This window comes from Arabidopsis thaliana (assembly GCF_000001735.4).
Source record: "Arabidopsis thaliana chromosome 1 sequence".
In the NCBI taxonomy this organism is placed as follows: Eukaryota; Viridiplantae; Streptophyta; class Magnoliopsida; order Brassicales; family Brassicaceae; genus Arabidopsis; species Arabidopsis thaliana.
The window spans coordinates 30,092,557-30,104,266 of NC_003070.9; the positions used below are offsets into that span (position 1 = coordinate 30,092,557).

At 43.1% G+C, this 11,710-nt stretch overlaps 2 protein-coding genes and 1 pseudogene across 6 annotated transcripts; 2 read left to right on the forward strand and 1 right to left on the reverse strand.

The window, feature by feature from the left end:
* Positions 1-250: 250 nt before the first annotated feature.
* AT1G80000 (CASC3/Barentsz eIF4AIII binding protein) lies at positions 251-4,767 on the forward strand. Of its 4 annotated transcripts, none has more exons than NM_106649.3 (11): positions 251-522; positions 605-1,105; positions 1,417-1,516; positions 1,682-1,887; positions 1,973-2,652; positions 2,876-2,978; positions 3,217-3,336; positions 3,737-3,789; positions 3,921-3,981; positions 4,159-4,349; positions 4,435-4,767. In NM_106649.3, the coding sequence occupies exons 2-10, from the start codon at positions 639-641 to the stop codon at positions 4,184-4,186; spliced, it is 1,818 nt and encodes a 605-aa protein (NP_565226.1). In that variant the 5' UTR covers positions 251-522; positions 605-638; the 3' UTR covers positions 4,187-4,349; positions 4,435-4,767. The 4 variants fall into 4 exon arrangements, with proteins under 4 accessions (NP_565226.1, NP_974187.1, NP_001322803.1 ...); NM_001334946.1 differs by having other exon boundaries at positions 279-394; positions 4,435-4,724; NM_202458.2 differs by having other exon boundaries at positions 251-1,105.
* Positions 4,768-4,779: 12 nt separating this feature from the next.
* On the forward strand, positions 4,780-7,489 carry FRS8 (FAR1-related sequence 8). The gene is made up of 2 exons (NM_106650.3): positions 4,780-5,095; positions 5,200-7,489. The coding sequence occupies exons 1-2, from the start codon at positions 5,009-5,011 to the stop codon at positions 7,288-7,290; spliced, it is 2,178 nt and encodes a 725-aa protein (NP_178118.2). The 5' UTR covers positions 4,780-5,008; the 3' UTR covers positions 7,291-7,489.
* Positions 7,490-7,916: 427 nt separating this feature from the next.
* Positions 7,917-11,343, reverse strand: AT1G80020 (annotated as a pseudogene; the record flags this gene model as incomplete). Its single annotated transcript has 1 exon — positions 7,917-11,343.
* Between the last annotated feature and the right edge of the window lie 367 nt (positions 11,344-11,710).

Here is an 11,710-nt window from a genome sequence, read left to right on the forward strand (position 1 = left end):
CCATTGAGTTACACACTTGCATGCACCTATGGAAGTTAATTTTCCGGTTTTGATTGATATTCAAGTTGTTGACCAATGGAGTTATATACCCTTGATTTATATAGAAACCACATGTTTTATTTATATTAACATGGTCACTTTTGTCAGGATTAATAGACAACAATAGTTGAGAGAAAAAGTGATAAGGTAGAGCTAATTTGTATTAAACTTATCAATTAGTATTGTTGGTTAAAAAAAAGTTAATAAAGTAGTCAAGTTGGATAATTCCCAAAAACTGGGAAAAAAGAACTCAAGCGTCAAATGTTGTAGGTGCATCATCATCAGTCTACAAGTAGTAAAAAACCCATTCGATTTGATAAGAAGACCCAACGGAAAGAGTCTTCCCGTCTACAAAGTAAACCCAATCAATCTTAATAATCTTTAAGAGGTTTTTTCTTATTATAATTATCTATCTCTCTATCTATCTATCTGCGGATCTCTCATGAAGAAACACTGAGGAGATTCTCTCGCTCTGATCTCCTGGTATCGTCGTCTCTCTCCGTAGAGATATACTAGTTTGTCCCATATCCGATTGATTGCTCTATTCAATTTATTCCTCTTCTAGGTTTTCGGTTTGGCCCTCCGATTTAGAGGGATTGATGGCCCCTGATGGCGTTGAAGACTCCGACTATGAGAGTGATCCCGACGAGTTGAACCGCTCCTTGGCTACACGGAGGAGAGAAGCCAGCGATGATGATGAGGATGATGAAGAAGCGGACGACCATGATAAGCTGCGAGCAGCAATCCAGATTCATTCCGATGAACACAGTGGTGTTGTTGTTGTCGACTCTGATGATAATGAAGGATTGCACATAGAAGATAGTTATGGTGATGATGACGACGAAGAGGAAGATGGTGATTATGGACAAGTTGATGACCATGTCGAATACATTGCGGATAATAATGACAAGACAATTGTCGCCGGCAATGGGACCGATGACTCTGCCGCCACTGATCTTGTGGATGGAGAGGAACAAAAGAAGAAGGAACCTTTTGCAGTGCCTACTGCTGGAGCTTTCTATATGCATGATGACAGATTTCAGGAATTGGATGCCGCCTCTAATAGGTAAACTCTTTTTGATTCTATGAGGAGGTAGTGTTTTGTCCAAACTATGCAAATGTATCTATCTACTATTGAGGTAGAGTACATTGATAGGTGAAATTAGCAAACGACTTTCCGTCATTCAATCTCATGATGTACTTCAGAGTTCAGATAGATTGGAACAACTGCTTTGGTTTTATGTTTTAACTTTGATTGTGAATCTTTATGTATGAATCTACCCGAGATGCCATCACACTGCTATTTTTCCATTTAACATTCTGTTTAGTTACATGGTAATGCCAACCGATATAGGTTTTCGTTTTTTATTTCTGTAGGCGAATGCGTGGTGGTAGGAGGCTCTGGCAATCCAGAGATGAAAGAAAGTGGGGACATGACAAATTCGAGGAAATGAATACACAGAAACAGCAATATGATGTACTTTTCTCTGATCATCTCTCTTTCTCTTTCTCTCCTTTTCATAAATATATTTGTATTCATCGACTTGTTTCCTCTTGCTGTGTTTATACATTTGCCACCTCTTTTTTCTTTTTCCTTTTTTTTTTCCTTTTGAAAGCTGATTAATTAAACTTGTGAACATAGAGGAGGACTTCGAGAGGCCGAGGCAGAGGTCGTGGTCAGGGTAGGGGTCAGGACCGTGGACAGTCTCGGGGGAACAATTCTAAAGAATTTACTGGCAATGGACACCAAAATCAGTTTCCGAAGGCTGTCACGAGAGGGAGGGGGGCCAGAAGATATGAGGTTGCATTGAGAAATGGGAATCAAGCACCTTCTGTGCAAACCAAACAGTGAGTCCTTAATTTTGTTTCCTCTCTAGTCAACACATGAAGGCTCTAGGTCTCTAATTGTTGTGTCTTTTTACGGAATCTTTAGGTCCCAAAATTCGTCTGTGGAAGTGTCACACGTTGATTTAGGGCGTCCACCAACAGAAACAGCTACCTTAGAGACTGAAGCCATCCAAGCCAAAAAGAATGTATTTGCTTCAAGTTTAAATTCAGCTTCTCCTCCATTTTATCCTTCAAGATCCAACAATAACTTGGCACAAAAGGATGTACAAGCTGGCATGGGTAGGCTGCACATTAATGAAAACCCTAATCCGACTGGAAAGAAGTTTGGGAATACAAAATCCAGCTCCTTGTGGGGACGCACTGCTCAGACTACAAGTCATGGTAGAGGTGTACCTCCTCATGGGCAAGTGCTTTACCAGCAATCTCCTAATCAAGGTGACAAAGTTTCTTCGCCGATGCAAATCCGTGGAATGCCTAAAGGCACTGACCAGAGCTGTACTCAACTTCCTGGTCAGGTTTTTAATCAACATTCGGCTGTTATCAGTTTGCTGCCTTCTTCTCCTCCAAAAACCGGATCATCAGAAAATCCGTATCTTTCTGGTGAAATAGAGTCAGCCGTAGAAACAGGTGCTTTGGTTGCCAAGGGAAAAGGGTCTCTCCAACCTAGTGGAAGGGGATCTTTTATGTATGGAGGGACACAGTTTATGGGCCCTGCCGGGATGGCAGCTGGTCACGGCAATCCAAATTTCCCTGCTTTTCTACCTGGTAAGTTGTTCTTGAATGTCATTGTTCATCCTACATTGTAATGGTTGAAAGACATCTTTCAGAATCAATCTATGCATGCTAGTGAAATTGAGAGCTATTGATGCTGAGCCGCTTGGCCTGGTTGCCCATGTCTAGGGCCGCTTGAGAACGGCACCTTTTTGTACAGGTGCTAATATGCACGCCTGACTAGTTTAAACTTGTTTGTTTTCATTTTCATGTTCAGTTATGCAATTCGGTGGTCAGCATGGTGGGGTTCCAACTTTTGGAATGGCTCTTCCAGGTTATTTCCAACCAGAACATGGTACCGGAAATCCTGAGATGACATGGTATGCAGTTCCACAGCTATGTTTTAAAAGTTATATATTTGGTGCATTCTTAGTTGACTTGCTGCATGCTTTTGTAATTTGAGAGGATGTTTAATCTTGTAACTAGTCTTTTACTAGCCCAAACAGAACCTGAATTATTGCTTTCACTCGTCTGCTGTTTGTTTTTTGTTTGATTTCCCTATTTCTCTATCTATAGTAGGTCCTTATTACTGCTATTATTTTCTTAAATTATTGACAGGCTGCCAATTTTGGCTGGCCCTGGAGCATTAGGGGGTTCATATTGTCCACCTTATACTGTCCTTGATGGTTCTTACCAAGCAGACAAACCAGGGTTACCTTCCTCTGCCGGATCGTCCAGGTTTAGAAATAATTTTCTCAGTATTGTTAATCAACATGTCATTTCCATATGCATATGTGTAGACTCTTTGCTTTTTACCTTAGAGGAAGAGTAGTATGGGAATGCAGCTTTAAGCCCTTAACTAAGTAACGTATGTGAGATTTTAGATTTGTGGTTCCTCTTATTCTAGACCCACTGCAAAATGCTTGTTACCTGTTAGATTTACATTTCTTAAGTGCTTAGATTAGTAGTTTCTCGACTATGTACACCCAGAAACATGTAGTTTTCATTAAACAGACTCACTTTCTTGGTTGGGCACTCATGTAACCATGTCAATCATCTCTGATTATGAGCGTCTAGTAAAGCATATAATTTGAGCTCAAGTACCCAATTACCTTATATTTTTGATTTTTTGTTGCAGCCAAGAGAACAGTTCCAATAATCCTAATGATGAAGAGCCCATGGAGAGACCTGGTAAGTAATAACTCTTGCCAATTAAATGGGGTTGTTATAATGGATTCAGAAGATTTTGTTGTGTTTTGGCGAATAAGAAATTTGAATGATTACATGGAGAGACTGATTCGTATGGGGGTTTATTGATGTAGAGGTTACGAACAATGGGAATTCTCAACGGTCAAATAGCAACCCAAACAAGCAGCCTCGTAGGTGAGTTTTGAAGCAATCTAGTTTATTTATCGGTCAGTGTTAGTGTGACGTGAAACCACCTTGAAATCAAAGTACCACAGGAGTAGTTGGATACAGATATTTGTGGAAATGAAATGTTAATATTGGTCCAGGATGAAATGAAACACTAACGAGCACATGTTGACGAGGGATGTGCAGATACTCGGAGATGAGCTTTAGCAAGTGAGTAAAGAAGAGTGGAAAGGAAGAAGGTCATCTAATTTGACTAAGTGGAGTGAAAGGAGGAGGGTGAGAGAGAAGAGCTCCTTAGGAGCAGCAGGCCCTTGGTGCTTCTCCAACTGCTTTATGAAGCCGTTTGGGCTGCTATTATTGTTACCTATTTTTATTAGGTACGCAATTTCTCTCAAGATACCAATTGAAGAGAGGTTTTAACCACATTATAATTTGAACTTGTGTTTGCTGTTTTGTTTTCAGGAGGTTGTTGTGCAATTGAAAAGAATTTTTGTTTTGTTTTCGTTGTTATGAGAGCTTGAGCTTGAGCCGTGGGCGTCCTTCATCTGTAATTTATTCTTTTGTCCGTTTGGGTTCAAATTGATATTTTGTAATGTTGATATGTGTTATTCTGTTTTCGTTTGTCAACTTCTTTATCAAAAGTTGTGTGCCCTATTCGTACGCCTGCGAAGTCCCCCCAAGAATTGCCCATGTTGAGTTTTGATGGTAGTTAGTTGTCTATGTTTTATATTTTACGCAAGGGGATAGTGGTGGTGCTCAGTCAAATTTACCCGATTCGTGAGAAATGAGTCATTGAGGAATTGTTACCATATATATAAAGACATGCCTCCGCTCTGGTTATTTAGTTATGCGACAAAAACAAAACAGACCGCATAGAATAGATGCAACAAACCAAGTGTATAGAAACTTTATTCCTTGGCGCAGCAAAAAAAAAAAAAGGGATAGAGTCTCCGTTGATTCAGGTAGCTCAGCGTCCTCTGAGATGAAACGATTGTTGTTGTTTGTTTGTTGATTTTAGTTTTTAGTTTAGTGGAAGATGATCGGTAATAGCGTCTACATCTCACCGTCACCGTCACCGTCCGACCACTCTCTCTCGCCCAACCCTAATCTCTGCATCTCGGCGGTTGGTTTCTACTGTCTTCCTTTCTCTCTCTCTATTTACTACAAATTTTGATTTCAATTTGGGTTTCCGATTTCGATTTCAATTTTGAATTTGATGGTCTTCAGATGGAAGAGCAGCTGGTTGTTGATGATGATGATGATGACCTTGCTCCTCCTCCAATCCCTGATCTCGATATTGACCTTGAAGATGATGATGACGCCTGTTGTCACGGCTTGCTTCATATCGCACCTAATCACGAAGAAGAAACTGGATGCGACGAAAACGCTTTTGCTAATGAAAAGTGTTTGATGGCTCCTCCTCCTACTCCTGGAATGGAGTTCGAGTCCTACGATGATGCTTACAGTTTCTACAACTCATACGCCCGTGAGCTCGGTTTTGCTATCCGCGTCAAGTCCTCCTGGACTAAGCGTAACAGCAAGGAGAAACGTGGTGCTGTCTTGTGTTGCAACTGCCAAGGTTTCAAGCTGCTTAAAGATGCTCACTCCCGGAGAAAGGAGACCCGCACCGGCTGCCAGGCCATGATTCGCCTTCGACTCATCCACTTTGATCGATGGAAAGTTGATCAAGTCAAACTCGACCACAACCACTCCTTTGATCCTCAACGTGCCCACAATTCCAAGTCTCACAAGAAATCCTCCTCCTCAGCTTCTCCTGCAACTAAGACAAATCCCGAACCACCTCCCCATGTCCAAGTCCGGACTATCAAATTGTATCGAACCCTTGCCCTTGACACACCACCCGCTCTTGGAACTTCACTCTCTAGCGGGGAGACCAGCGATCTCAGCCTTGATCACTTCCAATCTTCAAGGCGCTTGGAGCTCAGAGGGGGTTTCAGGGCCTTGCAGGATTTCTTCTTCCAAATTCAGCTTTCCAGCCCCAACTTTCTTTACCTCATGGACCTTGCCGACGACGGGAGTCTCAGGAATGTCTTTTGGATTGACGCTCGAGCTAGGGCTGCATACTCTCACTTTGGCGACGTTCTTCTGTTCGACACCACTTGTTTATCTAACGCATACGAGCTTCCCCTTGTGGCCTTTGTTGGAATTAACCACCATGGAGATACAATCTTGCTCGGCTGTGGTTTGCTTGCTGATCAGAGCTTTGAGACCTATGTCTGGCTCTTCAGAGCGTGGCTAACCTGCATGTTAGGCCGTCCCCCACAGATCTTTATCACGGAACAGTGCAAGGCAATGCGGACCGCTGTCTCTGAAGTTTTTCCAAGGGCTCATCATCGTCTTAGCTTGACCCACGTCCTGCACAACATCTGTCAGAGTGTTGTCCAACTACAAGATTCTGACTTGTTCCCTATGGCACTTAACAGAGTAGTCTACGGTTGTCTCAAGGTCGAAGAATTTGAAACAGCTTGGGAAGAGATGATCATTCGCTTTGGGATGACAAATAACGAGACCATCAGGGACATGTTTCAAGATCGAGAACTCTGGGCTCCAGTTTACCTCAAGGATACATTTTTGGCCGGGGCGCTGACTTTTCCACTGGGAAATGTGGCAGCCCCGTTCATCTTCAGTGGCTATGTTCATGAGAACACATCCCTGAGAGAATTCCTTGAAGGGTACGAATCTTTTCTGGATAAAAAGTACACAAGAGAAGCCTTGTGCGACTCAGAGTCCTTAAAGTTGATCCCCAAGCTCAAAACAACGCACCCCTACGAGTCCCAGATGGCAAAGGTCTTCACAATGGAGATATTTAGAAGGTTCCAAGACGAGGTCTCAGCAATGTCTTCATGTTTTGGAGTAACGCAAGTCCACTCAAACGGGTCGGCCTCCTCGTACGTAGTGAAAGAGAGGGAGGGAGACAAAGTGAGAGACTTTGAGGTCATCTACGAGACAAGTGCAGCAGCACAAGTACGTTGCTTCTGTGTCTGTGGGGGTTTCAGCTTCAATGGGTACCAATGCAGACACGTGCTCCTCCTACTCAGCCACAACGGCTTGCAGGAAGTCCCGCCTCAGTATATACTGCAACGGTGGCGGAAGGACGTGAAACGTCTCTATGTGGCGGAATTTGGGTCAGGTCGTGTGGACATAATGAATCCGGATCAATGGTATGAGCATTTGCACAGAAGAGCGATGCAGGTTGTTGAACAAGGGATGAGATCGAAAGAGCATTGCAGAGCTGCCTGGGAAGCGTTTAGAGAGTGTGCCAATAAGGTCCAATTTGTGACAGAGAAGCCTTCATAGATACTTACTTACACTGTCTTTGTACGAGAGCTGATTAGAATCTGTAATCATATTATACAGGTTCTACTACCAGTAATTAACTAGGATGGATTAGAGCAAATCTTGTACTGTAGTAGATCCCAGTGTTGCAATTGTGGTTATTTTACAGGTTCCCGAAAATATGACATTTTCAAAATTTCTTGTACAAATGAAATTATTTTGGTCAACTAGGCTTTCTTTTACAATTGGGCTTTGTCGATTAGGTGGGCCTATTATTATATGAAACTGGGTTTCCTCTTGTGTAGCCCAGTGGGCAGTATAAAAATCAGCCCAAAACATAACTGCGAAATTCAAATTCTTACCCACTCGCACAATTAGCGCGTCGACGCCACCCTACAAAAAATGGCTGTTTTTGGTAAAATTAAAAAATTGGGCGCGTGAGGGAGTTTTCTGTGTTGAGGAGAAAACCAACGGTCGTTGACATTTTAACTAAATGTGTACGTTTTATTTGTGATTAGTTTGCCCAAAAAAAAAAAGGAACACGCAAAACACATTCCCATCAGCTCAAAACCAACAAAAGAGAAAAACTTATGAATAGAGATATTGAGAGACAGAGAAAGTAAAATAATTTTCTACGATGCCAAATTGTAATATCAAATCATAACTGTATCAATCACAACATACATAACCCCAAAGAGAGACATATGGTAAAAGAAACATAAGCAAGCACAAGGCTAAAAATCCAGAGAGCCTACAGTGACCAAAGCAAAATATGGTTTAAAAAAAAAAAATGGTAAAGCTAAAACTACATCAAAGGACAAGGAATGATATTACAAGGACACCTCAAGACTCCATCTTCAGGTTGTTTTCTGAGGTGGAATTGGAGGAGCTGTGCTTGAACCAGTCCTTTGCGCAGAAGAGAGCTTCCAAGGTCACATGTCGAAGGGAGCTCCTGTAATTATCCATCTTTTTCACCTCCGTGTCAAAAACAGAATCTGGAGAGACAGTGCAAAAGGGTACAGACAAAACATCAGCTGCCATCTTGGAGAGGGTTGGGTATTTGGTTCGGTTCAGGCTCCACCAGCCTAGAACCTCAAAATCTTGTGATCGCGGTATTAGAGATTCCTCTAGGTATTGGTCGAGTTCCGATTTCATCTGTTGGTGACTGCCTACCTCCGAGATGTAAAGCTCAAAGTCTGAGAAACCATCTCCAATGGTGATGAGGGGAAACTCCTGTGAAGATGCTTCAAGGTGGTGGCCTTCCTGGAGAAGGACGTCAACGTGGTGACCTTCTTGAGAGATTGTAAATGTGGCTTCTTCTTGTGGCATTGCATGTGACTGAGAATCATGTTGTGCTTCTTCTTCATGTGGCATTGCATGTGATTGAGGATGTTGCTCTGATTGCTGCTCTTCTTGTACAGATTCACCTTCACGAGAATACTCTTGTGGGTTTTGGCTGTTTTCGGGAATTTGCTCCACTGGCCTTGCCTCCTGTGCCACTTCCTCAACTGGCTGAGTGTCCTCTAGTATCCCCTCTACTGCATGTGTCTCATGTCCTGCTTCCTCAACTAGCTGAACATCATCATGGTTTTCCTCCACCAGTTGTGCCTCCTGAGCACCTTCCTCAACTGGTTGAGTATCCTCCAGCAATTCCCCCTCCGGCTGTATCTCATGTCCTACTTCCTCAACAGACTGAATGTCATCATGCACCTCCAGCTCTTGAGCCTCATGATCCACTCCCTCAACTGGTTGAGTGTCCTCGAGCATTTCCTCTACCGGCTGTACGTCATGGGTTATATCCTTATCATCCACTTGCTGGTTTTCCAGCGGTATTTCCTCCACTGGCCGGCTCACCTGTGACGTTTCTTCCTGCATCACTTCTTCAACAGGTTGAGTGTCTTCAACGATTTCCTCCATTGGCAGTGTCTCCGGTACATTTCCTTCCCCTGACTGGCTCTGAAGGGGTACGTTCTCAGAAGGCTGGCTCTCACATGGAAATTCCTCAACCAGCTGGGTCTCATGGGCCATCTCCTCAGCTGACTGGTTCGCATGTGTTTCCTCCATTGTCTCATCTGTTAGCCGGCTCTCCTGGGCCGTAGTTGGCTCTCCATTGGATTGCAGATTTTCTTCTGTCAGAAGAGGCTTTTGTGTCAGCCCATCCATTGGTTTGCTCTCTTCCAACTGCCCTTCCACAATATTGTTCTCCTGTGTCCCAGCATCTCCCAAATGGCCTTCTTGTTCTACTCCCTGTGTGGTATTGCCTCCCACCGATTCTGTCCCCGTAGGCTGACCTTCTCCAGATAGTCCCTCCAAAGGTTTTTCATTCAGTGGATTTCCATCTTCAGGTTGTTCAAATATTTGATCATGTGAAAGCCCATTTGAGTTGTGGTATTCATGATGGAAGTGAACTTGAGACATATCTGTTTCAGAAAAGCCATCGTTCCCATGGACTACATAAGCATCCAGCAGGGAGTGACTCTGTTCAGCATAGTCATGGTACAGCTCATGTACAGCATCATCAACACTCCTGATCCATTTATCTGCATCTTCCCCATAAGCCTTAGAGAAACTAAACTCAATAAGCTTCATTTTGAAGCGTGGATCCATCACCACAGCAACAGCCATAAGCAGGAAACATTCTCTCCAGTACTCGTCAAACTTATCTTTCAGTGTGTTTGCTAGGTTGCTTACATCTTGATCTTCACTCGTGGCTGAGTTGCCTAGATCTAGCTGAAGCTTTGTCATTTCATGGAACAAATCGTTTGCTGTCAATCGAGTTGAGCCAGTCAAAACATTGGCCGCGTCAAAAAGGATCTTCAAGGACGAGCAAAGGATCTCAATCTTTCTCCATTCTTCAGGAGATGTTAATATTTTATAATCAAGATCGCAGTTTCCCAAACAAGAGAAGACCTCTTTGTGTTCACAGGCAGCCAATAACATGTCGTAACTAGTGTCCCATTTCGTTTGGTTGTCAATGAGAAGATCTTTTGTCGAAGGGGTTTGAAGTTGTTTCTTCAGTTCATCAAATCTCTCTTGGCAACTATCTTTGGTTTTCACATACTTGACACTATCACGGACTTTTTTTATGGGTGTTTTAAAATCCTCAGCTCCAAGCAGATCTTGCGCCATACTGCTTAGGAGGCGGGCATAGCAATTACCCAACAACAACTGACCATTCAATACATTCTGGTTCCTGGCAGACAAACAGCATCTGAGGTTTTCAATAGAGGTTTTGTTTACCACTGATTGCCCAACAGTGATGCTGGAAAGCCTTCTCTCCAGATTCCAGTCGGATAAACAAGCTGCAATAGGCTGATTCAAAGCAAAATCTGAGTCAGGAGAAGGGACGACAGCAACATTTAGAAGCCTGTGAGTTAGTTTCCAATCCCTATCAATGAAGTGTCCCGTCACAAACGCATACCCAAGTGATTGATTAGATGTCCAGAGATCAACGGTAAGGTTAACCCGCCCAGGAATGTCAGTGATGAAGTTTGAAAGTTTGTGCTTCTCGGACAAGTACATATTGACACAATCAGCATGAATGGTATTGAAGCTTGCCATAGTGAACTGGGGACAAAGGGCCTGCACGAAACCAGTAAATCCAGAATGCTCAACCATGTGAAGGGGATAATCATGCATGATAATCATCTTTGCCATCTGATTGTAGCAACGGTCTTGATCTAGAGGGGTGTATGAAGCAGAAGACCTATGGCGTTTCTTGGGAGGATCAGTGGTGGTGGTGGGAGTAACGATTTGTGCGAGGGTGCTGCTGTCGTCTCGGTTCATGGGACAAATACCCAGTTGAATGTGACGTTTAAGATGGCTAGTTCCTGCCAACTTTTGGCCATTAATGTAGGCGAAGGATTTGCGGCAGTGGTTGCAGCAAGCTTTGGCAGATCCAGGGCTAACAGTTTCAACAGTGAAGTGGTTCCAGACGTCAGACTTCTTCCTCCTGCGCTTGGTGGGTAGGGTGACAGGTTCAAGGGTATGGGAGGCATCGACATGGACATGGGATTGGTCATCGATCTCAAAAGAGCCATTGTTATCAATGAGCATCAAGGAATTAGTATCCATATCCTTGGCTGGAAAGAAAAGTCCTGGAGAAGCAAAATAGAATCAGATTTCTTCTCTATACTTTGCTAGAATACCAGCAGAACTGGAGAGAAACAAAAATTGAAACATAACAGAACAACAAACAAACAAGTAAGGCCAGTCCAATTCAACAAGGAGAGAAGATGGTAAAACAGAAACTGATTTAGAAGAAAGAAAGGTCTGTCTTTAGAAGAGAGATCTGTTTAATACCGTGACCGTAGGAGCCAGGAGGAGATAGTTGACGAATTGGAGAAGAGAATTCAGGCGATCTGGAAAAGCAGAGTAAAATCGAGTAAGAAGAGAGAGCGAGATCTAAGATATGAGATCTTAACAGAGAGAAAAAGATTAG